The 26,629-nt window shown below is 39.1% G+C and overlaps 3 protein-coding genes and 1 long non-coding RNA gene across 13 annotated transcripts in view; 2 read left to right on the forward strand and 2 right to left on the reverse strand.

Annotated features, from left to right (window-relative positions):
• g (adaptor-related protein complex 3, delta 1 subunit-like garnet) lies at positions 1–19,468 on the reverse strand. Of its 4 annotated transcripts, XM_086989016.1 has the most exons (18): positions 18,527–19,468; positions 17,369–17,595; positions 15,603–15,698; positions 14,839–15,000; positions 14,302–14,539; positions 13,530–13,669; positions 10,966–11,039; positions 8,909–8,958; positions 8,287–8,385; positions 7,663–7,957; positions 7,175–7,399; positions 6,508–6,969; positions 5,453–6,241; positions 5,029–5,212; positions 3,548–3,847; positions 2,853–3,217; positions 2,502–2,637; positions 1–2,297 (listed from the first exon to the last, which is right to left on the reverse strand). In XM_086989016.1, exons 3-18 carry the CDS (start codon positions 15,675–15,677, stop codon positions 2,100–2,102), a joined length of 3,792 nt encoding a protein of 1,263 aa, XP_086845142.1. In that variant the 5' UTR covers positions 15,678–15,698; positions 17,369–17,595; positions 18,527–19,468; the 3' UTR covers positions 1–2,099. The 4 variants fall into 4 exon arrangements, with proteins under 4 accessions (XP_086845142.1, XP_022657630.1, XP_022657631.1 ...); XM_022801895.2 differs by lacking the exon at positions 17,369–17,595; XM_022801896.2 differs by lacking the exons at positions 10,966–11,039; positions 17,369–17,595 and adding an exon at positions 13,184–13,257.
• LOC147756052 (uncharacterized) lies at positions 7,828–8,480 on the forward strand. Its single transcript, XR_015327674.1, has 2 exons — positions 7,828–7,963; positions 8,273–8,480. It is a non-coding gene; the product is annotated as an uncharacterized LOC147756052 (long non-coding RNA).
• Positions 19,469–19,617: 149 nt separating the features above from the next.
• Positions 19,618–24,404, forward strand: LOC111248868 (uncharacterized). Of its 3 annotated transcripts, none has more exons than XM_022801910.2 (4): positions 19,618–19,763; positions 20,549–20,746; positions 22,708–22,910; positions 24,158–24,404. In XM_022801910.2, the coding sequence occupies exons 2-4, from the start codon at positions 20,623–20,625 to the stop codon at positions 24,275–24,277; spliced, it is 447 nt and encodes a 148-aa protein (XP_022657645.1). In that variant the 5' UTR covers positions 19,618–19,763; positions 20,549–20,622; the 3' UTR covers positions 24,278–24,404. The 3 variants fall into 3 exon arrangements, with proteins under 3 accessions (XP_022657645.1, XP_022657646.1, XP_086845197.1); XM_022801911.2 differs by lacking the exon at positions 19,618–19,763 and adding an exon at positions 20,041–20,220; XM_086989071.1 differs by lacking the exon at positions 19,618–19,763 and adding an exon at positions 20,091–20,108.
• Positions 23,726–26,629, reverse strand: part of LOC147756053 (small integral membrane protein 15-like) — a 6,338-nt gene continuing 3,434 nt past the window's right edge. For 4 of the 5 annotated variants that reach the window (XM_086989075.1, XM_086989073.1, XM_086989072.1 and 1 more), the window contains exon 3: positions 23,726–25,892. In XM_086989075.1, the coding sequence (XP_086845201.1) occupies positions 25,662–25,892 (231 nt within the window). In that variant the 3' untranslated portion in view covers positions 23,726–25,661. The remainder of the gene's footprint in view (positions 25,893–26,629) is intronic. The other variant, XR_015327672.1, reaches the window with a different exon arrangement.

The raw sequence follows: 26,629 nt of genomic DNA on the forward strand, positions 1-26,629 counted from the left end.
TTTTTAACCAATATTATCGGACAATTTATTATTACTCTGTATAGATTCTTTTTCATCACAAAAATGTATTCGTCGTAATCATAAATAATAAGATCGTTTTAGGACGATCTTTTGTCTCTGTTTTCTCAGTTTTGTTTGTTACTCATTGCAGACACACATACATACTTGTGTTTTCATCATTACATCCTTATCCCAGTTCGCTGTTTATCACCTAATTCATATATAACTCTCCCTTCGATATATATATGTATATAAGGTGACCTCTATGTACCATACAGATATTGCATTTGTCTGCTACACACCTCTTAGAATTGTTTTAGCGCTGTTACGTTACGTACTTTACCACTTTGTAGCTGTGGACAGCTTCACTTATGAAAAACGCGTTCAAAAATGAGAGTAGACGTTCGCCCCACATAACATTTACTCCTAATTGTTAATCATTTTTCTGATCCCGCCATTTTTATAGTTGGCGCTAATGTTATAGGCCTTTATATATAGTTCCTTACCGTGTAAGATGCATATCGAGGCGATTAGGATTTAAGCAGTGAAAAATTAACGAAATTAAAACGGTTTAGGCCTTCTAGACTTTTTAACAGTAGATCACACACACGCTAAAATGTTATCATAAACGCATCTATACTGTAATTCACTCCTTAACTTCCCGTCACTTCTGTACACGTTAATTGCTTTGCAGTACATTCTCATTCAGATGTAACGTCTCTTCTATGACGGGTAGGTTCAGATTTTTTGTCTTACTTTTCTCTAAGCGCCATATGCCATTTGTTAGATGTATTAGCGCAAATCACTTCGACCCGATCTGCTGAAGCAACTCTGAAACAATTACAAAGCCAGCACTAAAACTGTGGACTTTTCCAGATTATTCTACGCACATATGCGTTATCCGATCCGTTATTCTTCCTATGCTTGTTCCACATCGTCAGGGAGATTTCAAACCTTTTCACTCATTGGTGACTCTTGCTGCTCGCTGTTCAAAGGAGTTCTGCGTCGCCAAAGTTTACCTCCCAAGCAAACTAGATATTCTAAGGATAACGTGACTTCTGGTCAATAATCACGAAACAAATAAACAATTACTGCTGAAATCAGAAATTGTTTATGTGTACTCGTTTTGCTAGGTAAAATCTAAGATGGGCATCCATGGTTAACTATCGGCGATTCCCAGTCAGTTAAACGGATGGGAATATAAGAGCTGGCAGCTCTATAGATCCGAGTCGAAGACACGTACTCGTAACAGTCGTAGTGTCACTTTCGGTATTCCCCCTTGCGAAAACTTATGTTGTACCTCCGAGGGCACTTTCGGAATGTCTGCAATATAACAATGATGATGACGATAGTATTTGTGATGATGAAGAACTAGTGGGTTGGTCGACCACAAAACAAGCGAAGTTTGTTGCACTTAACTGTTGTCGCTCCATGAAGGATAGCCCAAAGGCGCGCTGCTCTTCTTCCTATTGCGTAATGTATTGCCCGTATACATTGTGGCATGCTCATTTTTTTCTTCTGTTTCGCCAAAAATTGCTCTAATTTTGCCAGCGCTTAGTGTCTTCTGTTTAAAGCGAACGAGGATAATGATGTCCTTGTTTGGTTAATGGCGCATGGAATTCATTGACATTTATCACCATCAATGTTACCGTGAACTTGCGTACAGGTAGAATATCAAAACCAACAAATGGCGCTACTGCTTTTAATGTTCTGTAGTGGCACATGATTGTTGTGAAAGCTCACGAGTCATCACTGATATATATTATAGACCTGCTAATGAATCAACCGCAACGCATTACACGGGTATCTATACAATCAATTGGTGGAATAGGGTACAGGCATTATTCAGCCTTTTCCGAACTCTGTCACCAATCATAGGATGTAGCTCTCTTGAATAGACGAAAAGTGTCGATTTAGCCGTATAAGCATCTTCATCAGTACGAAAAGCGGTAAATTGCAGAACATGGCAGAAAAAGAGATTACGCCAAAACGCACCTTTTTTAACGCTATTTGTAACGTTCAAGTCCCAGTCTAACATTTAATGAATATCAGAGAGCCAGCAACAGCATTTAAGGCGTGCACGAATTCGCTATCGTTGTCTATTCCTCAAAGAGGCTCCCGGAAGTTATAAGCCTATTAATCTCGGCCAACGCTTGATTAAGCAGCGTCTCACGTGAGCTTTTTCCATCGATAATGAGTAATGCGCTAGAAGTTTTCGTCGGCTCTTTTTGTTTGACGAGAAGACAAACCGGCTCACCGGAGATTGCTGTTGCCAGGAGAGATGCACTTTGACCGACCTGTACAATCCAAGCAAAGTTAGATATTCACTTATACTAACCTATGCCTTTGTTTGAAAGAAGGAAAAATATTCACGGAGTCGCGCGATTTTAGTCGAGCCTATGAATATGATACGATATATCACGCTTAATTGTCCCTTCTGTTAATAGTGCTTAGGTAGCTAATCAAAATTGATTGGACGCGCTGAACGATTTACGGTTTACCTGTTCAATTTGGGCGAAGTGCGCATGAAAGGCAAGCTTCGAAAGCAAATGAGTGAAGTCCACATCGACATCGGGAATGGTTAATGAACCTTTGGCCATCAGGGAACCGGATGACAGCATTCCGCAGAAGACATCACTATAAAAAATGTGGAAGCGACGGGAAAACACGTTGCTGTTTGAGACATTCACGTCTTGCGAAACAGTATAGTCTCAAACCCATATCATTACCAGCTACGGCGTGTTTGTAACGATAAGCCGATAAATCCATTGAATATCGTATAATTTGCACTGTCAACACCAGGGCAACGCTATGGCAAAAAATTTATTGCCAGCTTTACAACCGAGACTTACCTGGTAGTTGGAGTAGGGACAAGGTAAGCTACGACAGGGACCTTGATCTTGCAATCGATTTTATCACTAAGAACGCCGTTTTCTTCGATCCACATATAGGTAAGTGTGGCCTTCACCTGGTCGGCGGCCAGATGTGATACTTCAAAGGGAAACTCGTTAATGTGCGAAGCGCCGGCTGGTAACACGGTGAACGGTAGTGCGGGCACCGTCGAGTCATCAGAATCCGCAGACCTAACGAACTTCAGGTATTGTCCGTCACGAAACGACAGCTCGAGTTGTTTTAGCGAATGGCCAGATTTGTTAGTGAATTTGAGCGCGCAGACCAATTGGTCCCGGGCATAGAGCATTGTGCGAATTTCGTAACTCTGTCGAAAGTTCGTTTACCGATGAGACAAAAGTTAGAAGCCGGTTTGTTAAAGCATAATACAGCAACAATGGTCACGGAACTGTGCATATATTTGCTCAGAGAACCTTATAATATTGACGTGTTCTATTGAAGCTAGAAAAAATATCCCAGCAACTAAGTTGTACGTGAGCATCTTTTTTAGAGAGATGCAGATAATATGTGTCAATTAGCACCCACTAACACTTGAAGTCACATACTTCTATTGACGAGATAAACATTATCTAATGACGTTATTATTTTTAAAATGCTTGTACGGGATTCGCTAACCCCTAAGCAAATTGCCGCTTACAATTTTGACATTTTGATCCTCTTTCAGGGGCTCGAACCGCGACTCGCACTGGAGAAGAGCGAGGGATGGACTGAGCGGTGTCTGTAACAGGGAAATGCCCTTTTCATGTGACGGCGTAGTGATGCCCGGAGTCTCCTCATAGCCACTCTTGTTCTGTTTGTGACCACCAAAGAGCGTTATTGATGATGAGAGACTTCCACCTTCAGATGAGGTCCTTTTTTTAGGAGTGTGGTGTTTACGGTGTGTCGAGTCACGGCCTTCTTTGCGGGACGAGCGTTTTTCTTTCGGGCCAACCGAAGCCTGAGTAACGCAGACGGACATAACGTTCGATTCGATTATAATTATCTACAGAGCGTTAATATTCAGTGTGAATTTAATTAATAGTTATGATGAATAACAACTTTCTGTTGTAGTGGACAAATCGTCGTTGTAGGCGCGCTAGCATCGGATCGACTGATCATAGGAATTATAAAATGACTGCTATCAGTTGTTTGCATGTACTGAGAAAGATTGGAGAAGAAAAGTGGGCACTAATGTGAACGCATTCAAAAATGTCGAAAAAAAACACCTGCCCCTGACAATATGTTTCTCCTTGCTTGTATTAAAATAATTGCAAATTAGAAGAAAAAAGCCTGTTGCCAGCGATAAGGGACCGATTTTTTGCGACATCCCTAAACGCAACCAGAATCATTAAACAACTCGGCGCCATGAAGGAATATTTATGGCCAAAAGGCGCACTTTTGTGTACGGTGTGATAAAAAGGAACTTCTAAACTATGAGCTACTCAAATATCAAGAACGAACTACCGGAAACCATTACGCAAATTAACCGATCCGTGCGGGCCACGGAGTTCACAGAAACAGGCTCTGGCCTGGCAAAGGGCGACGCAAAATATTATTGATGGCTTAACAACGCTACACTGCTTATAGCTTAAATACACAGCTTGATGACTTAGAGGGCGCTAACGAATTTCCAGCAGGCACGTCTGCCTAGTGCAACGTGGAAGCCGGACAACGCTCCACCTGATTATCACCTATTTTGGTCATAGCCGGAGAGGCAAACACTTCAGAACAGGGACCAAATATCACAAATGGGTCAAAGAATGGATCACTCCTAAGGATCAAATCTTTTTATTTCGCGGGACCTATATATCGGTTACCAGAAAGAACGGCGAAAGTTATAGAAAGCAAAGAACACTGCATAAACTAAGATGTGTTTATTTGTTTGACGGTTATAACAAATGAAAGTGGCTAAAGACAACGGGAACTTTTTACTTAATCTAATGGACGGCACTTACGATGCACATTACTCGGATACCACCAATACAGAACCGACACTGGCCAAAATGTTCGGTTGACATGTTAGGTAGATGTTTCTAAGAACTTAATAACACGCTCATAGGTTCAAGTGACTTAGTCACCAAACAAAACATTAGCTTTGAAAAGCTTGTTCAACTTTTATAGCATGGTCTTGATTCTTACCTTGTCATGTTTCGATTTTGTGCTGCTATGATGCCGTATGGATTTTTCGAGTTCACTTGCGTCGGTGCTGTCCTTTTTCTTATAATTCTTGTCATGTTTCTTGTCTTTTTTGTCTTTCTTCCTCTTTTCCTTTTTCTGGTGGCCAGACCCGTCGATATCCTTAATTAATAGGCCATCATCCATGCTAAATGACCACAATTCAAGGATAAATGTCAGAGGGTTATTACTAATTATCAGCTACTCCAACTGCGTTTAGTTAGCTCATATCGAATTACATACAATTTAAGAGCGGCCAATGGATAACGCCAAAGAAACGTAGAATTCCTATATTTTCCAGCCGACCCTCATCCTATAATACAAGCGCTGAGCCTCCTTTAGCGCGATACTAAAGCTCCTCATAACGCTTCCTATTAACAAGCATTACCTCTCGTCATTGGCGATGTTCCTCCTATTGTTGTCGTCATTATTATTATTGTTATTATTGTTGTTGTTATTATTATTTTTTTGGTGATTTTCGTTGTTGCTTTGAAGAGTGGGCGACGTTACAGTCGCTCCTGCAGTCACGGCCGTTGTAATCGACAACACCTTTGATTCTTTGCCGATGTTGCCACTCTTTGCCTTTGAGTAGTGACTAATAAATACGCTCTCTTCCAATGCGACTCCAAGGTCAATATTTAACGCGCGATGGGGATCGTTGGCGTCCTTGTCGTCGTCGCTGTCGCTGAGTTTGGCTCCGTCTGGCAGCTCCATGTGTGTTTTGACGAGGACGCTCGGCGATTCGTCCATCTCGGCTTCCTCTTCGTCTTCCTCGCTATCGGCCCGCAAGACCTCCGAAAGCTTTGCGTCCTTTTTGCGTTTGCCACCCGAAGCTGATTTCTTGCTGGACCATTTCTTATGCCGCTTAGTGTCGCCTTCTTCGTCTACGCCACCTTCATCTGCAGCTCCACGTTCGCCATTTCGATGACTCCGTTTATTTCGACATGAATCGCCGTCTGCGTTGAGCGCATGGAGAATATCCTGCTCAAGGCCACTTCTGGCTTTATCTCGGTGGTTTCGATGGCTGTTGGACTTCGTATTGTCTTTCTTGCCAGACTTGGTGCTACCTTTTAGGTAATGCGGATTGTCCGCCTGCTCCGAACGTCGAGCTTTTCGTCGCTTTTCCATTTCCTCCTCATCAGGGTCGTAGCGGGCAGCTTCCTCAGCAATTGTTACCCTATTGAAAAGCGGTGAAACATTCAATTCAGATCATCGTTCAAAAGTGTGTGGGACCGGTAATTTTCTTTAAACTCTGACTACTACAACGAACTGATTCATCAAACACGAACAATTGTCTAGCAGAAAGAAAGATGCTTTCGATTCAAATCTACCTTTAACAGAAGTAACTAATATCGCACGATTAAAATGAAGCTAGTTCATAACCAAGGGAGCGCAAAGCAATTGATGTTATTCCAGAAAAGAACAATGCATTTTATGCCTTACTTCTCGGTTTTGAAGAATATCTCCATTCCTCCAGCGTTTTCGCGGTCACTATCATTGTCACTTGGTGGCTCATTAATCCATGAGTCAAGATCCAGGCCTTCTGGCAATGGTACTTTTTTTTGAGCCTTTGGAGCAACTGGATTGAGTTCACCCTGGAATAGGAAGTGTAATTTCTGGCGCACATCTTCTCCTCGGTCGAAAAGCTTTACAGCTTGTTTTACCAAAGCCAGCATACAACACGCCCGCTCCTGAACCTCGAGGTCACCTGAGTGCACAAAAATAGGCAGTCTATCTATAATCAGTGCTGATAACCGCCGGAAAGTCTCTTCATTACACGAAGCACAAATGCCAGCGTATATTTTAAGGACATTTTGAACGAAAGTCGCTTGAATGTGGGGTGGAAGTTGGCAGGCCCTGGTTCGAAGCATATGCTCCATACACGCTTCCGGATCTTCAAGAAGGCTGCAACAATGTTCGTTCTTAGAAAAACAACGTCAGCCAATAAAAGTTGCTAACAAAAAATCAAGGCTCTCTTAATTTTATTCATTTTGACATTTTGAAATTAGAACGCTATTCACCTCTTAAAGTGGCAAAAATCATGCCATTCTTTTGTATTTTTTTTTCATTTTATTTTTTGTAGAGCATGTGTCATACGCATATTACTTACTGTGAGAATTCTCCACAGATGTACGCAGCAGCCATGAGCACCTGCGTGATAGAGTCTTTTTGGCCAATTAGTAGCGGCGTGTTGGCGAGCAGATGTGCCATCTGCCGGCAGGCCTCACTTCTGACAGCTTCGACCCGAACCGCAACATCAAGCATCTGCCCAGCAATTAATTCACCATGTCTGGTGCCTTCAATACGCGTAAGCTCAACTAGAATGCCGATATACCTATGGACGCGCAAAGAGTAACAATTTCGGTAAAGTTTCGTTGCCATATTTTCTATGATAATGAGATAATAATTCTTGTGAAACAAATGATAGGTATTTTGTTTGACTGACTGGACAGAAAGAACAGATCTTGATATACACGGTTCGATTCTAAATTCTTTCATGGTTTAGCCCGAATAACTCAATCACAAAATATCACATTTGTGATTTACAGAAAGTTTCCAAGTTTCAAATAGTTATGTTTGAAAGTAATCACTACTAACCAGTCAAAGTTCGTAATGAAGTGATAGTTGTCTTGTGAGCAGATGTCGATAATTTTGGCAAGTAATTGATCCCGATAATGTTGACCTTCAGCTTTGTCAACGTGGGTCATAAGGCGTCGAACGATCTCTTGAAGGTTTTTCTTGCCGACCATTCCATAAAGAAGATCCAGGGCGCGCAGTCGGATTGACTCATCTTTGTCGTCCAGGCACTGAAGTACCAGATCCTTGTGCGACTGAACAGTCTTCGGGTGCGTCTTCAGGATCTTCGCCATCGCCAATAGACCAAGATACTTCACTAAAGGTGCCAATTCACAACAATGTTGCGGTAATGATCATTATCCAATGAATGAATGCTTAAACTTAATATTTTGGCATCGCTGTAGACAACTGGCTTCCACCAGCACGAAATGAAGTGTCTCTACGCTCCGTTTTTAACCTAGAACACCTCAGATGTACCTAAGTTTAGCAGGCAAGCACGGTATTATTGCGCCATCACACATTTACCAACTGATATATCTACAAACTGCGACAAAGGAATACTTAGTCAGCTCCTGGGAATACCTAGCTAACGGCAAATTTATCTACGTAAAAAATCCTTTTTTTTTTGTAGTAGACAACACTCACAGTTCTGATCGGAATCTTCGATGAGCACTCTGAGCTTCTGTACGCACAACTGAATCGACGCTGAATGCGACGGCAGACCGGAGGAGATCGAAATCAACACTAAGGCAGTCAGCACAAAATATCAAAAGATTCAATAGGTAAAATGAGGCGCTACTATACTCGAGCTGATACAATAAATTTTATCCTTCAAATGATTATGTTTTTTCAGTTTAAAAAAATTCGCTAGTTTTTGTCAACTAGTTATGGAAAGACAGCAGTAAATAGGTCACTGTTTTCTGGAAATTTAGAAAACTGATTTACATGTATTTCCTTTATTCTTAAAATGCCGTTTGGCGCATTTATGCATGCTAAATAAACCAGCACATTTATTCTGAAAAAACGCCTTACGGTTCGTTGACAACGTTGACAAGAACCTTTTAAAGCTATTCTGAGACACTTCACCGTATCCATTTACAATAGAATTGATCCCTAGTTGCATATATTGCTCCATCAAATCATTGCATATATAGCATAGATAGTTTTTTAATTGTGACTAAAGCTATGACGTCTCATAGCATTTCGCATAGAAAAAACGAACGATTTCTTTCCTTTTTCATTTTTAGTCATCTTTTTCACAACTTACCAGCGATAACAGTGTTGATGCATTCGTATAGCAACGACATTGCGGACGTACTGTATGAACCCAACGACACGAGGCGGCAATGATAATCACGCCAGGAGGTTGACCGGTACACAATAAATAGATATTATTAATTGACTTCCTCAATGACGTTCCAAGTATCTTCACTTGCACAGCGATTTGCCACATATTCATGACAGAAGTATCATCATTGGCATCATTTTCATCAGCATCACCACAATACCCCCCAATGCAGTGGCGTGCAGAACTTGACATGCAGATTCGACAAGCGATTCATGCAATGTGTGTATATATGTATATATATCGGCCGTCCATGCGGTGGCAGACAAACGGTTAAGAGGAATTAGCGGGCCATTCTAAGTCTGTAACGATATAAGCCTGAAAATGATTAGCAGACTAGATGTTCGCATCACATCAAAATCGAACGGATCTGTAAGCTGTTTGTTCATAGAAAAATTGAATAAAGCTTTGAAAACTTAGGGCGGTGAAGGCCGGTTAGGAGGATTGCGAAAAAAAAAAAAACGAGACGATATCATACAATTTTAGATAATACCGCATTATTATTAGTATTATTATTATGTCATATTATAAAAGAATGAGTCGGTGCATTTTTCAAACCAGCGTTGGCTGTTATACAGAAAAGTTCCGTAATAATTGCGTTTTGCGAAGGTTGGGCTCAGTTGTGGTGGTCCTATGTGATGGACATTTGTGTCGCTTTAGAAAAGATGTTTCGACCTTGGTCATAGTCAGAGGATACGGGTACAGAACACGGTAAATAGTTTGTCGGCGATAATTTGCACCGGTGAAAAAAACTGGGGTCCCTAAGGCATCATAGGGACTTGATAATATCATAGTTTGACAGTGTCTTCGTTAGGCAGGCCCCGTTGGGCAGCTTTGAGTCCTAATAACATCATCGACTGTAAATGTTTACAGTTTATTCAATCGCTTGGAAACGACAAGTTTTTTTTTTATCCTTTGCGACCTGCAAAGGTCTATGTGATGCAGGGGCAGTTATATAACTACTAGACAAAACAATTGTTTAAATATAGCAAACATAGTTCGCGATTCTCTTTGTCCTAATATGGAATTTCCATCGACCACTCGAGAATCAGTTAGTCGTGCTATGACAGTTAGTTATCCAGATTAAGGTTTATTTGATATTGATCTGCGCACTTTTCTTAGAAGCCAATTGATAATCGTTTTGTCGTTTATGAAGCAGAGTCAGCAAATCATATTGATTGTACTTTCGAATCGTTATTAAGATAAGCCAGCTATTAGCCATCTCGAACCAGAAAAGTAGCTAAGACGTCGACTTATGACAAACTAGAGCTCGAAGGGAAAAACCAGTTTATCATTTCATAGATGGCTTAAACAGGGACACCTTTCAGGCTTGTAAAAATTGCCCTTTTATTTCAAGAATAATGAGTTTCGTTAATTAATGTTTACACAGAGTCCAATTGAAAAAAATTGCAATCTGCAAGCCGCAAAGCACTACACACGATTCCTTGTTGAAGATTATCTCCCGAAAGGCTTAGAATAAGTATAGACTGCCATGCGAATATGTGAGTGCAGCTTAGATGTTATTACCATTTTTTTTATCGAACAGCTCAATTATAGGCAAAAACAAGACAGTTTTATTCCAAAACATAATTAATTTTATCACAAACTAATCACAAACTCCCTATATCAAGTGACAGGGTGGCCAAATAACGATTGCGCGATTTTTTACGTTCGCCTAATTACACAGTTCCTGTGCAACTCAGTTTGATATTACGCGCTATTTATTATTGGATATTTTTCTTACACCGAAAAAATTATCGCGCAGCACTCTTATTTCCGCTCACCCTGCATCACCCTCATAATAACGCATCCAATTATTATTACGGGTCGTGCCGTGCCATTAACGATCTAGAAGAGAAATCGCTAATTAAGGAAGCGTTTAAAGAAATATTAGAAACAGTAAATAGGATAGGAAAGGTAGCAAAGGCGTACGTGAGAAACAACAAGACTTTCACTTTTTCAAACATCGGTTTCGGTACCTGAGGATCAAATTAGTCAGCGGCTCAATGAGCTTTTTGCCGAGGCGTGGTTCGAGCGGCGTCAGCGCCCCGAACTGAAATTTAACAAATCCGAAATAGAATAGAATACAGAGATAAAAAAGAGACATAAAAATTTAATGCGGTACAAAAATAACCGAAACGATTCAAGGAAAAACAACACGGTAGAAATTAAGTCATGAAAATAATGTGTTTCTGTCATCGTCCGAACAACGCATGATCGATCATGTCGCTGCGATCATGACGAAATCACGTGACATAAAAAGCGTAACATCAAGCAAATTCTAAACTCGTCTAACTCTGCTAAGTAAACTATGGAGGTAATCTGCTCCTAGCGTCGTCACCTCCTTGGTGCCCGAAGCGACTGAGCAAATAGATCCGCCTATCAATCATTAATCTATAAAATGGATTTGTTTGAGATGAAATTAAAAGGATTCTGTATAGCTAAAAGCCTACGACGACGTCGAACGTGCAATACAAAGATGTCCCAACGCGAAGAAGACGCGCGTTGCCGAACGAGGGCACTCCGACAACGATTTCTCGCTGTTCGAAGTCACCATGACGGGTGGTAATCATTGTTCACACGGGAAGTACTTCCTGGAAAAACACCCCAGGAGAAACAATCCGCTAGGAAGCTTGGCTTCCTCTAGAGTCAAGAACAAACACGATTCTTAGGTTGCTTCTTATATCTAAAACAACAAAAAAGGCTAATTCAAGGCTCAGTGTTTGTTGTTAGCTAACTAAGCCACCGTTTATCATACAAATCAAGCAAACATTTTTCTCTCAGTTACATTCACATCGCCATACATGTTAAGCTTATTGGTCATTTGCATTCACTCCAACTATGTATTCAGTCTATCCAAGGATTATGTAACGGGAGTAGAAGCGGCTGACAAAGGCGCATGTTCGATTAAAGGAAATATATCAAAAAACGACAGTCACTATTTGACTGGCTCTAGGTAAGTTAAAACTCTAAGATCACGAAAATCAGCTCATTGGCAAAACAATATAGTCCATTTGCTGAAAATCTGTATCTACAGTAACAGGGTATATTCAGTAGTAGCCATTTTTTAGCTAGCATCATCTAGAAAGATTTTTCAAAATAAAGAGAGATATCTTTATCTAACAAAACGGACGTTAACTTCACCCATGAACACAAAGCCTACAAAGTTCTACGGATAGTTCAGCCAGCCAATTAATCCGCGAAGTACGTAGACTTGAAAACGAAGGTTATCGGTAGTGCAAGCCATAATGCCCTGCATTAAACTCAAGCGCAATGTTTCTATATAATGTTGTACTTCAATATTTTGCCAGGTCTAAGTCAATCATGTGATTAGGTAGATTATTCAACAGTAGCTACTCGGTCATATTTATCAGGCAGCCACTTTTACTATACGTCACTTTACCCACTGATGATCACTCTTACTGTCATTTTTATATTTAAACACAATGAAAATATTGCTTGTTATACTAACGACCTTAATTTTACAATGAAATTAAAAACTCTGCCAAAGGCTGAAGAAAAAAACTCAAAAAAACAACGCGCACAGTAACACAGTTAAATGTAGCTAATACCTATTTCAATGATCACTAGAGTTGAAACGACTCAGTTCTAGCAAGACCATTAGAAGGCTTCGTAGGAGTAAACTTCATTAAAATGTTTCCAACCTTTTGAGTCTTTCTAATATTGGTAATAAGTGAAGTGTCGACTCTCTTCGTCTCGTGGGTTAGTAGCATTTTTAATGAATTGTGGATCACGAGCAAGCCTGTGAAAGAGTGGATTCCAACGTAGTGCAATGCAAGCAGCTTAAATCAATGTTGCCGTGATGTCGGCATAAATAGTGCGCTCGGTTTGAATCAATTACTTTTCATTTTAGTAAATTTCCTCATTATCACCAGATTGAGGATTACTGGGCCATCACGGAACCAAGCCACGCCAGGCAGTCACAAACGCATGGTCTGCACCTAGACCGTGAATCGCCCGCCCGAAGAAGAGAAACACAAAACCAATTCATAAGTCGGGCTTCATTACCATAGTTGCTCAATGCATATGGGGTTGTGGTGACCAAGACTCGAAGGACAAAAAAAACTAACTATTTAACTGAAAAGAGCCAGAAAACCACCCAGCCGACGGCCAAAAAGACTCGATACTGTGTTGGCTATATTGGCACTTGACTATTGGGCTATCGGGGCATGTTACCTTCGTATTAGACATATCAGAGGTTGACTGAGCTTTCGGCCTAGCCGAGGTTCGTAGTGGGTCAACACACCAAACTGGAAGAAAGTAACAGGAATCAATTTCAACGGCAATTTTTTGTCATAAATAACATCAACGGTAATAATAACACTAATAGGTAGAAATATCCAAGGAACCACAAAAGTAGGTATTAAAGCTCTTCAACACAAAAATATTACATCTAAAATAACTATCCATGTTATGTGACAAAATATTGTTAAACAATCACGTTAGTGCTATATTCCCGTAGACATATTCTTTACAACAAAGTTGCAAGTCATTCTTTATATTTTTGTTAAGTTAAACATACCAGTTTGATAATCTTGATGAGCATCCAGTTATTGGTTGATGAGGTCATTAACTTGAAGAAAACTGGCGCCAACGGGAGGTAGTTTTTCGGATTTTTGCGGGCCAATTCACAAATCACATTCACTGCGGCCGACTGCACGCCTATTCATACCAACAATAAACGTTGAAAAGACGGCGAAAACAAAAAAAATTCCTCAATACACACTGTATTGATAAAATGCTAATGGGGTGTACATTACAACAAATAAACGTTCTGTTCCTCTTAATCGGCAGATCGGCAATTTAATGAGAGACCCTTCAGTCTCGTTTATCAGTAAGAAGAGCGTCCGTTTTAAGTACTGCAGGCTTTAAAATAACAACTAACGTAATCATTTTTGTAAAAAATTTCATCTGCAGAAAGTTTGATATATTGAAAGTAGACCCATATTTTACATTTTGCTACGAACGAGCAACGCTCAACTTTTCATTATATTTACTTTGGAATAGTCAACATTTGTTAGTTTTTAATGACTTTCCTGTCATGCCTGCAACATTTTATCAAATGACCTACAAATATAAGAACAACTCTATGTTGTGGTGTGTCTCTCCGTGCTCGAGAGGAGCTACATTTGACGCTGCTTATGATTTGCTTCTATGGTGAATGACAAGGTTAGTTTACGATATAGTTATGTGAGTAGCACTTCATGCATTTTTGAATGGTAGGCACTTGTTCTATTCTATGCAGTACAATGGATATGCAGATTAAATGTAGGTGAACGGAAATGCATGCTTACCGGGGTCAGGATCTTCGAGCTTCTCTTTGAGTTTAGGAAAGGCGGGACGCAGGGCATCCGGGAAGCGTAGAAAGATCTTATACATTAGCAAAACCGCCTTCTTGCGCAGATATGGCTTGGTTGAGGTTAGAAGCGTCATGACATCGTGACTGAGATCGCGTGCCAGATCCGGCGTGACGAAACATGCTAATCCGGACATGGCAACACCCGATTCATACATCCCAACACTATTTAGGTCCTGTGTAATGAGCGAAAAATGAGCTGTTTGGTTAAGTCAAAAAAAAATATTTTCACATGTCGCAAGTGCCTATATGAATATCCCGCGATGATCATCAAACCAAAAGAGAACTAACTAAACAAAAGTCTGTAAGAATCTTTGCTTTCAAATGTAAAAAACAATACATTTCAACGGCCCGTTCAACGAGTAAACTCCCCTCTGTAACGGTCGAGCTAAATTTAGCTCAAATAAAATGTTTAGTCTGATTTCAAGAACTTAAGTTGGCCCTATTTCGTGTAAGTGATCGTAATTATGCCCACCTTACGGATCATATTTGTTGTAAGCATAAGAACATCGGTCTCGTCATGGAACGATTGGGACGCCGCCAGGTAACCAACCCGTTTAAATGTAAATTTCGATGAAGACATCACTTCAATGATGTTGAAGGCCGCCCAGCTGATATCATAGCCAAGCATTTGTAACTGGAAGAGTCCGCACAATAAAAAAAATACGAGCCGATATGTAAACTGTGTTCTAAACCTACCAGCTACATTTAGACTGATGTAATATTTAGAAGCGTTTCAAGAGCAGTAACAACAATAGTAATAATACCAATACTAAATAGATATTTACGTACCTGATTCAGCACGTAGGAAACATAAACCACACTTATCAAGGTATATCTCTATATAACACTGAATTGCAAAAAAAAGAACACTAATCTTCAGTGTTTAAGTACTTACTGAAAACAATATAACTTTACCTTTTTTTCGACTCTTTAAGATTAAAACAATAGCATTTTACTGGATTACCAGTAGATGCCAATGCTTCTTCACAACTAAAATAGCAGGCTTCAGTCGATTCCAGTACATGTCTAAATATCTTAAGCTCAGCATAACTATAGGCGAAAATTATACACATTAACGTCAAAGTAACGTATAAAAGCTGTCTGCACGCAACCCAAACGCGTTGCAACGAATGGGTCTCTTTTCACGAAGGACGGTCTCCTATTCTCAATATTCTCATTACTTTTAGCATCTCGTTCACTAGCATGGGTCCCATGCACATCATAATGAACACTTACATAGGCCAGTTTAGCAACGGCGTTTGACTTGACGGCAGTATTGTCTTGACGAAGCTCCTCCTTGATTTCTTCCATACATTGTGTAATGTATTTTGCCTGTGACAATAAAAAATGGTTAAAACTTCAGTATATATAACGCAAGCGTGACTATACGACAAAGATTGAATCTGTGTATGAATATATGCTGTGCGTGAGAAAACAATGCTTTATTCTATTAATGAGAACGGTTTCTGCGAACGAAATTAATAATTGATGTAATAAAATCGGCTCCTTCGCATCAATACGATCCAGTGCCCGTCAAAATGGATCTTCATCTATGCATATACGGGGTGGCCCAAAAAATATGTGCACTGTTTACATCTTTCTTGAGGGTACACTTATTGGTGTAAAAATTTGTTTTACCATGTATTCGAAATGGTTTTGGCGAAAAAGAAGAATTGAATTTTTAATAGGACGAAGTACCTACGCACTATTATTGTGGTGTAAAAGTTATCTTAATGAGAATCTTCCAAACAAATGGCTCGAACAAGCAGGTTCCATAAAATACCCTGCCAATTCCTCAGACCACTCTACGCTAAAAAGCAGTGGACACTGGAAGTAAGACTGGAAATCGAGACGCAACTCAGCAAAAACGTTACTTGTGTCATATATCGATGCCATAATTTGTGAGTCAGTAACTGCCGTTATCAGCAGCGAATTGATCAGAGCGGTAAGAATTTTGCATATCTACAGTAAAAGGAAAAATTATATTTTTTATAGGTTCCTTTGTTTTATATATATATATATCATCTACAATCATTCATTGTGTATACATCTTTTAGGTCACCTTCTACATATATGACCAACGTTTTCATATGTACAGAATTTCTACGAGTATAACAAAAAAAAATGAATTATTCGACTGGAGTGGACACAAATAATTTCCAGTCATTTATTTCAAAAATAAAAAATGCAGTTAGAAAGAACTCAAGTTGTAATTTTTAGGGTTCACCAACACCCAACTAATACGAAAAGCCAGCAGTAATACATAATAAAAAGCTGTTCAAAACAGTGCGGCCGTGTACACTGGTTTACTAAGCAGTTTTGAACTCAGGAATTTAAGAAGTCCTTGAAACAACGTCCAACTGTGTTCAAAATAGATAATTTTAACAACGCAAAAGCAAAAAGGACCCATAAAGTAAATCTAGTCTTTCGATACCTACAAAAAAATGTCCGTTTCTATTCATCGATATTGTGCAAGAAATAATAGATAGCTAGATGAATAACCTCTTCTGTGCTAAAAACAAATAAACATCAAACCAAAAACCGATACAGTCTATAAACCCAAAACAGCGCTGCTAAACAAATTTACTGGCTATTTTAAAAATTATCACAAAATCGTCAATATAGACATTAGCTAAATATCAACACGACTTCATTAGAATCTGGAATAAACATCAAAGTTGTGCTAATTCTTTTCAGCTTTGTTGTTGTACAAACAAAGGAGTAGCTGCCAATAGTTGAGTAAAAATTGACTGAAAAGAGCATATAACACGCCGACAACATAGCCTCGAATTATTTATTCATAGTTCACAGGTGTATAGATTCCATTTCGTCCCATATTTTATTCGTCAACTTTATATATAGGCTTTAGTGATGTGAGTACTAATCCGCTTTCTACGCCTGTTTTTTAGACAGCCAACGAGATTGTTGCTACGGCTTTACGCTGACTTTTGCAGTTGTCAATATTATGCATAGGCATTGACTTTTTATGGTTTTTGACTAACCCCTCTTGCACGTTTCGAAGTCCACGAATTCCTTTCATTTTGCTTTCTAAACCTTGCTTTTGTTGATTAACGTATTGTTACCAATGCCCACGATTCGCATCGCACAATCTATTACACATTATCTGGCAGGCACTCGCGCAGGGATCCTGTGAGTACATGAGACCATCGTCGCCAGTCTTGCCATACACTCCTACATGACATTGGGTAGCGCACCCAAAAGTATTCCTCTGTTTGTCAAGAAGTACAAATGTCACACGTTTTCTTGTATTCTTTTTACATATAAACGACAAGCATATATACATATATACATATACAAACTATTATTAATGAAAATAATTATATGCGTTATTGAACGTTCCCTATGGTGCATTTTATTCGACAATGAATTTTACAGGCATGGTTGCGTTATCTGCCTTGCGTGAGCCACTTGTTTATCCGCCCCATGGTGGCGTCGGCATCAGCAGGGGGAGGAGCATTATCAAAGGAGCATTAGTTATTCACGTAATCGTTTTCATTACGACTGACTACCTTGTGACCGAGGATACCGGATATATTTTTTATACCATATGGTCCATGATGCAATTAAACTTTACTGGAAAACAAAAATTTAGATTGCAAAATTCACTCAATTTTACAGAGCCGTTGACACTTCATAAAATCCGGTAACTGATACCAAAACGCGGAGCTATTTGACGATGAGTACAATAACATGAGATTGGAATTCACACAGATGCGGTGCAATGGAGATGTACAACAATGAATGATTTGAACCTGTTCGACATAAAATTTGTATTAAGATTTCCTTGTTTCTATAAACAGCTGTTTATTCTTTCCTGACAGGTGATATTGTCAGGCTGAAGGAAAGATGTATGTTGTACAAAATTCAGCTACGGTTGTGAGCAGCAATATCTTTCCACCTATTATAAGGCATTGCATATATATTACATCACTATATCCGAAACTAGCCACGCTACGGGACCTACTTCGGTAATATGATGTATTTCGTATTTCCATCAACATTCACCAGCTGCTTGGCGATGATAGCTGTTGGTCCCACCGCGTGTGTAAATTGCACTATTACACGAGCTTTATGCGAATATACTAAAAACCACCAAATAAAAATCTGCTAATTGATCCCTCTCACACATCATTGCTTACCTCATTGTCACGGTTGTTTCGAATTCCACGGACAAGATCGGTGAGATTCTTATCGAACATACGCTCCAGATTGCCCTTTACTTTCTTAAGCGCCATTATTTGCTTACTTGTTTTTATCTGTATATATTTTTCCGGTAGCTTAAGGAACGACACGGTTCTGGTGCAACTATTCTGATTGCAACTGCTATGCAACACGATCCTCGTTGGATAGTGGTCCCCAGTCCGTGTTCCAAGCGCAAGAGCCTGAACTCGACACACGACGCACTTCGACGCACGACACACAAGTTCGTTGCACTGCACCCTTCCGCTGTTCACAGAGAAGTTCGACGGACTCACCCCGCCGACGCTTGAGAAGCCGTCGAGGCGCTAACACCTGTATCTTAACATTGTATGGCCGGTGACATTACGCAAAGGCCCCGAACACCTACACATAGACGCTATACATGCGATCCTTTTCCGGCACCTCCTGCAGGACCCACAAGCGCCAGGATTTTTACTGGTGACAATTTGTCAGCAATGATTAACTCAAAGGTTAGTTGCTCTAAACAGTGCTCGACGAAGAACACATTGACGGCAGTTGCTCGGAAGTCGGTAGAGATTTATCGTTTAGAGGTTGGATGAATCGCCGCAAGTCGCCTCCTTCCAACAAATGTCATCATAGCTGCTGTACTGGACACACAGAGGTGCACATATACATTGATTGACCAGCAGTGATCTAGACAGGCGGTCCTCCTCCACAGCAGTCAATGGTTTATGCACTCTCCTCTCTATATGAAATGAGATGTCTAGAAAGGTGCACTGTCGATGGTCCGTGTATTGCGCGCCTACCTTTCACAAGCAGACTGCGAAGAAAACGACGGTTTGTCGTCGTGCGGCCTTGGCTAGGGAGTCTCTAGGGATAAGGTCAGGATGAAAATTTTCAGAAGTAAGAAACTGTCAGAAAATAGTTCTAAACATTCAACAATGAAATCAAATAGAAAGGAATGAAGAGTATAATACATCACGATATTGCAGTAACTTGAGAGGCTCCCTATCTTCTTTCGCTCATATTTATTTAGCTAGCAGACGACGTAGCAGTGAATATTAGGGGTCCGGGACAGCTGCCAGATGCGCGACGAGTGCCCTTTGTTCGAATGAAAATTCTAATGACAGCGAGGTCGATTCTCTATCTGTGAACTTTCGCATCAGCCAGTAGCCGCAGGTTTCGAAACGATTAACAATCTTGATCTTTCACCAGGTATATTTTTATCATTATCTCCCGTCACGATTCTCAGATATTCCGTTACTTTGCTTTTAAATGTCTTTCAATTTCCTCTCGATTCTGCAGCTCACATTTTAGAAATTTTAGCGTGGAACACAAAACAGGACGCGCGCAACCTCTTTACGACCAACACATTTTATTCTCACTGTTTTCAAGCTTTTACATCGAGCACTTCCGACAAATCGGTCTACTTCTCTTTTTTATTCAAGCCCCATTGCCACTAAGTTGCCTTTAAGTGTCTTTGCTCTCCTCCCTGACTCGTTCGACAGACGACTAGCTGATAAACACTAGCTGTTCATCTCCATGTCATATCTCGAGAGCGTAAATTATCGAAGTTCAAAGTCGATTTGACAATTACAATAAAAATATTATGTGCTTAACTCGTGCTAGCAAGCAGTTAATTGCTGTTCGAACTCTTACGGCGGCTTTTCAGGTCTTCTGTTTAGCCATAATAACTCTCTTCCGCCTTGTGTTTTCCTCAAGAGACCTATTGACAACGAGCGGTACTACTAGACAAGACCGAACTCGCAGAGATAGCTACCCTGAGGAAAAACATCGAAACAGCTGATTAAAAGAACTTGAGAATTTCTTTTATCAAAGGAATGTATTCTATTGAAATACGTTTTTTAAAGATTAATCGCGGGGCTGAATAGTAAATGCTTGCATTCCTCTGGTGGCTAGATCCAATCATATGAGGTTCCGCGGAAGTTAATGAACAAAGTTTATTCTACCGTATACATCTAAATATTATTGCCTTACAGTGAAGTAGCTAGTTGTCCCTTCCCCGCTGTACCAGGAGGCCAGTGACATTTGAATTTCTACCATCGGCAGTGTTATGGCCCAAAGAGACATACTGAAAAGGCTAGTCATGAACTTCGTCAACTCCTTACGACGACCGCCACGGCCGAAGTTGTGTGGAGAGGATAGATTTGGCAATAAATATTACGAGTTTAAACCTGGTTAGTATAAATAGACGGTATATGTATAAATAGTATAAATACTCTATAAATATAGTTTTCTCTGTACCAATAATTTATAGATCTCGCACATTTGAACCGAAAGAGAGTTTAAAGTACACAAATGATATATACGTTAAAGCAAGTATTCTGAAAAATACAAGAATGATTTAGATTATTTCTTCTATCCACAAATGTGTAGTGCAAAACTCATGTTAGGAAAAATTCGAGTTTATGCTGAAGCATGTGGCAAAGCCTTTTCCATACACGGTGCTTCTTTTTGATTTCTCATCGCGGCAATTGTAGGCATTCGCTGCGGGTACTAAACATGTCTGACGGTTGTTTTCAAATCGTTTCAGGAGAATTTGGCTAGCATGTAACTTACAGCTCGGGCTCTGTCATAGTAGGCTGAAGGACGCAGTAAACATCCGCAACACTGGGGTTCATATCTATCTGTTGATAAACGTCTCGATCTTAATAGACAGCTTTGCTATAAAATAGTTCGTAGAATAGTTATGGAATTAACAATTTTTTAGCCATAAACTCGAGTTAGCGGACCTCGACACTATAGGCATATGAAGTTTCTAGTAAAAGCGCATTAAAAACATTTTGCCCCTAAAATCACATTTGAGGCATACTCAAAGCGTCTATTTAAGTATGCGATGTGAAAATTTAGACTAGAAATTATCTTAGTTTCGGCATTCATGCAAACTGTAAATCGTATGATGACTTTAATAATACCTAACAGCAATGACGGCATCCTTTGATATAATGCAGCCAAGCATAAGAACAAGAAACTATATCAGTTTAAATGTTTTATATCTATGTATATGGCCATTTACATGTCTCTCAAACAAGTAGATGGCCCGATTTGTTCTTACAGAGAGTGCGGTCAAAATGTTTTGGAAACGAGATTTGTGAAATGATGATTATACGATCTAAGGAGTCGATATCTCTTTCTTGTTCGTCAGACAAACGAAAGAAAAAGACCTTGTTTGGTAAACTAGCTTCCCGTTTAATTCGTAACACAAGTGTGTCAAATATTGCAAATATATAGAGACTAAAAAGTAGAAACTGCTTCTGTGATGACCGTTGGGAGCATTCCCCATGGGATAACAGATAATGAAAGAAGTAACTGACATAATGTCTTCTGCTTTTTTGAAACGAGTCGTATGCTATCTTGTAGATTTGTGTGCACTTTCCAAGAGTTGCTGACTTGTTTGTTGCGGAATAACTAGATCCATCACAGTCAGCCATAATTTCAACAGAAATGAAGTAAACGGTTTAACTCTTAATGCCGTATCGTGGAACTAAATAGTGCATTTTAAATTTGTAAAATAGAATTTACGGAACACGTTAAACTTCCATCGAATTTCCAAAATTTCTTAAATTTTTTAAAATTTATATTCTATTAATTTGTCTTTAATCCTTGGATACTACCTGTTACGAATTTCACATTTTTCAGAAGCCAGCAAAACTATTGCAGCAGCAAAAGAATTGATTTTGTCTCAAAGCAGCTAGAACACGGCCCCGCTGTTCTTTGTAAACGATATTTTTAAACAACAAAAAGGAGGCAGGATTTGATGGTATTTACGCGCAACGAACTTATTACAAAAAGCTACACTTTCTTCGAGAGCTTGTTGTTGTTGTTTATAATACGATAAAAATCGAAGTAGGTCTATAAGGAGTTGCTCGTTTATATTGATACGTTCGTCTATTTGCTGCATCGCAGTTTCCAGCCAAGTAATTTCCGGAGTGAGCTGAATGCAGCTTCTTATACAACATGTGAATTAAAGAAAACGTGTTATATTGTTCTAAACGTGTTCTAAAACCAGAGATCGGTAATACCCAGAAGACCATAATAGGCACACATTTTTATTCAAAAAGTATCGTTGGAAAACAACATTGGTATTTAGTTACATTATAAAGAACTCTTGTTTATTTATCGATGCGGTTGTTTGTAGCCGAAGGAAGCAATCTACGTCAAAAACGCTGGTTTGTACCATTAAATGAAACACGTTTCGACCAAGAGATTCCTGTAGAATGGGAAGCTTGGCTTCGATACCGCCGAAGTGAACCGCCGATGCCTGAGGAAATCGAGGCCAATCGCATCGTTCAACAACAGACGATAAAAAATGCCAAAAAATTGAGCGGCCAACGGAAACTGGTTAGTGTAATTTGACCATTCGATGCTATCCGTTTTCGGATTTATTTGCTAGTTTGAATTTGCTAGTTTTCTTGTTCAATTGCAATAATTCATTTGAAGACCATAAAACTTAGATTGAAATGAGTAGTCAAAAATAAGTGACATTTAAAGAGACATTTCGATCGTACTGCGTATGACATTTTGAGAAACTATTTCAAATGACGCTGAAATTACGAGACAACGCAGAAGCTTCCAACTTTTAAGACCAACAAAACTAATTATTCGTCGGGTAATAGTTTGCCTCTGATTCCGACTTGAATTTATTATCTATAACAATGAATGTATTTAAGTTCATCATGTAATTTCCGTAAACTGATGTGACTTCTCAAATAGTGTAGGTAATATTCGACAAAATCTATGAAGGAATCACCAAGTTTTGGAATTATTGTCCAGTATCACTCCCATTTATGTAATTTTGTGTTTTGTACCTAAAAAAATGTTGTAATTTTTAACTAAAATAGCATTTTTTAGCTCCATCTATACATTGAATTATTTTCATTGTAGTCAATTCATTCTTACGAATTCGAATGAGCTAAGCGTCGTTCGAAGCTTCAATGGTTGTCAACCAGACACGGCCACAAAACCCAAATTGTCAAATGTGTACTTTGTAGCGACGAGCAACTACACCTACGAAAAATACATTTGGTATGACGATGTCTATATAGCGAGTTTGTATACCATTGTGACAACATCTAAAATCCCCCTCTTTCCCTTTCTTTCTCCTTATTGATCTGTAGACTTATATATATATATATATATATATATAACACAGTTCATCAACGTAGCATATTTAGTCATTAAATGATAGATTTATTCTATTACATACTGTCACGTAATATTTAAGCATATTCTATTACAATACAAGACTGTGGCAGTTTTACGGAATATTGCTGCTAAGCGGTTCTAACGCTATACATTATTATATAAATATATAGTATAGTAAGCATATATAATTCCTCCACGCTAGGCTACAACTTTGTTTAAAGGCGTTTTAAAAATTTGGCTTCCACTTTTCTCGCAAAACGTAGTTGATAGAGAAAAATTCTGCACTTGTATAACGATTTCAAAAAATGTCATTAAAGCAGTTTTACTTTTTCTTTAATTCAATAATGTTTAATTTTTTTGCGAAGTCATCGACAAAATGGGCTGGTCGGCGACGTTTTTAAATATAGTGCATCGTTATGTTACATTCCTTCTCGGTTTTTCAGACGTCCGATCTGCAGAAAAATCCTTTCTCGGATTTCCCTGATATTTCGGAATATGAAAAACAGCCCGGACAGGGATACATTCGGATACCAGAAAAGCCCGATCCACCTGAAAAGAAATGACGACGCCGTGATAATCTTAAGATGAGCTAATTCATAAAGAAACTGAGACGCTTTTAGTATCGGCATATTTTGTTGTAATTTAGAAAATGCGAATAAAGGATTCTCGAGTTGCATCGGTCTAAGATAATGATAAAGTTTATTACTTTTACGGAATTATTAGTCGCATTCGTCTGCTTGTTCGATAATACATTTTCTTTATTTAGTTTCTATTATTAATTTTTACAATAGCATTTATATATACAAGAGCATCTCATAGAAGTTTGATGAAGAAGAAGGAATGATGGGTCTTCGCATCTTAATCAAGCTATTTAAAAATTGTCTCGACAACCCCGACTCTATTTCGCATCCTGTTGTGTATTATCATATTGTAAACTCAAGGACTTCCAGTGTGTTGTTGGTACGATGTACTGCTCCTTCTCGGCAGCTTTAATGGAGTATAATGGTATTTGCTGCTCCTCTTTATTTTAGGAGCTAAACTCATCAATAGCTGCCCCGCAACATTTTGGCACTTACTATTTTTATCAATTATCAATCAATTAATAGCCGAGATTGGATAGACAGTAGGACAATTTATAAAACGTAACCCCTTCATTGCTGAGTTCCCTAAAAGTTTCTCCGACTCTGGAATAGGAATGCTTTTCGGCTCAACTTATTTGTTGCCTAGTCATAAGTTTTAACCGCGAGTCAGCCAATACCCGCTAACATATTAAGGTTAATTAGGGACTTTCCATTTAAAAGGGAACTTCATTTAAGACGTGAAGCTAAATTATTCGAACAGATTTGCAGAATATATCTAGGATCATTGTAAAAAATATGGGAAGATGTATAGTTCAACTATCTTGACTCGCGAAATCCTTTTTCTGTACCCAAATCAAATACTCCATAGTTATACCCAAAAACCTGTTAACTTTATCTTCCCTCTGCAGCACATTTATATTTCGCCTGCTTGTGTTTCACTAACCCTGTTTTATATATACCTATGTTCGTGAAAATTTGCTGCTAACGCGAAAACTGTTTCCTGAAATGTGCCCAACTATTTTACGCTCTTCCATTTTTAACTTTGTTCTTTAAGTCCCACCATTTTGACTCTCGGTACCAGTTTTCAATTGCCTTAACAGGAGCCTGAATCATTTTCGTCGTTCGAAGCCCTTTCACCAGGTATCCCTATAACCAGACAAGCCACACAGATTAGACAAGCCACGCTATTCATACAGTTCTGTTCTTGGAGCTGCCTCAGCTGCCACTGTTTCTTCTATTATTATTGATGAACGGGAAACTACTTCTGCTGCTGCTTTTGATACTGCATGTGCTGGTGGTTCGAAGCGAGATCAGGTCTCTCGGGACAACTGATGTCCTGGCATGACACAGCTGGCGACCATTGAGGTCATTTCTTCTTTCGGTGCTTGATAGCGTTAGTTCGTTTCGTATGAGCCTTTTTTAATCGCTCTTCTTTCTCAAGCTGCTTAGCCAACTTCCAAGAAAGTAATGCTGATATACATAGAAACGGACTTAAAATAAGTAGCGTGTACTGTAGAAACTCCCAAGGATGGAGAGCCGCATACTCGACGAGTGGCTGTAGCCAAGAGATATACCATGGGAATGGGTTGATAGGAATCTGTAATAAGTTGCACAACGAACAAGCGAATAATTTTTGTTTATGCCCTTACAAAAAGAAAAAATAGTGGTTGGTTCAACTAGGGGGGAAACTTTAGCGGGTTACTCGTAGTAATGGGCATGCATTCACCTGCCACTTCTGGTAACAGAAAAGAGTCAATTGTCTTTGAAACAAGATAGCAAACTTGGCGAAGAATAAGCCAGAAGAGCTTCAATAGGGTCTGGATTTAAAGGACCCAAGAAGTTTTTGACACATCTGGATTTTTCAGATTAATTAACGGCTAAATCAAAGTAGAATGTCAATTGCCAATTTAGTTGTCTAAATAAACTTTAAGGGTGAGTCTTTTCGAAATTGTTTAAGTCTTATTGCGCCTTTTTGCGTCTTATAAGCGTTTTAACCGTTTCAAGTGCTTGCATTTTGGGACTTTCAGTGTGCTACCAGTCTGAAATTTAATTTTGCAGGAATTTTTTATATGGTGTATTTGAGCGACATTTCAGGGAGTTTACAACCACTGATATCCCTTGACCCATGGTTACAATTAAAAGTCTATTTGCAGATTAAACAAGAATATTATAAAATTGACAGGTTACTGGCTTAGCTATTGAACCGAATCTATATTTCTTCAAGAAGGGTACTTCGAGCATATGCAGAAACGGATATCCTTAGAATATCAATTTTTGTTTAGATACAATCTTAAGATAAGAACAAAAATTCTCAATTTACACGCATTAACATTA

The sequence above is a fragment of the Varroa destructor genome, unplaced genomic scaffold (assembly GCF_002443255.2).
Source record: "Varroa destructor unplaced genomic scaffold, Vdes_3.0 BEIS01000004.1, whole genome shotgun sequence".
NCBI lineage: Eukaryota > Metazoa > Arthropoda > Arachnida > Mesostigmata > Varroidae > Varroa > Varroa destructor.

Coding starts and splice junctions, on each gene's coding strand:
- LOC111248868 (XM_022801910.2), top strand. CDS start 20,623: ATGGCCCAAAGAGACATACTGAAAAGGCTAGTCATGAACTTCGTCAAC. Junction 20,747..22,707: donor ATATTACGAGTTTAAACCTG/GTTAGTATAAAT, acceptor GGTTGTTTGTAG/CCGAAGGAAGCAATCTACGT. Junction 22,911..24,157: donor TGAGCGGCCAACGGAAACTG/GTTAGTGTAATT, acceptor TCGGTTTTTCAG/ACGTCCGATCTGCAGAAAAA.
- g (XM_022801895.2), bottom strand. CDS start 18,622: ATGGCGCTTAAGAAAGTAAAGGGCAATCTGGAGCGTATGTTCGATAAG. Junction 11,040..13,529: donor TCATCAAGATTATCAAACTG/GTATGTTTAACT, acceptor GTTAAATTTCAG/TTCGGGGCGCTGACGCCGCT. Junction 7,958..8,286: donor CGAAGATTCCGATCAGAACT/GTGAGTGTTGTC, acceptor TGGCACCTTTAG/TGAAGTATCTTGGTCTATTG.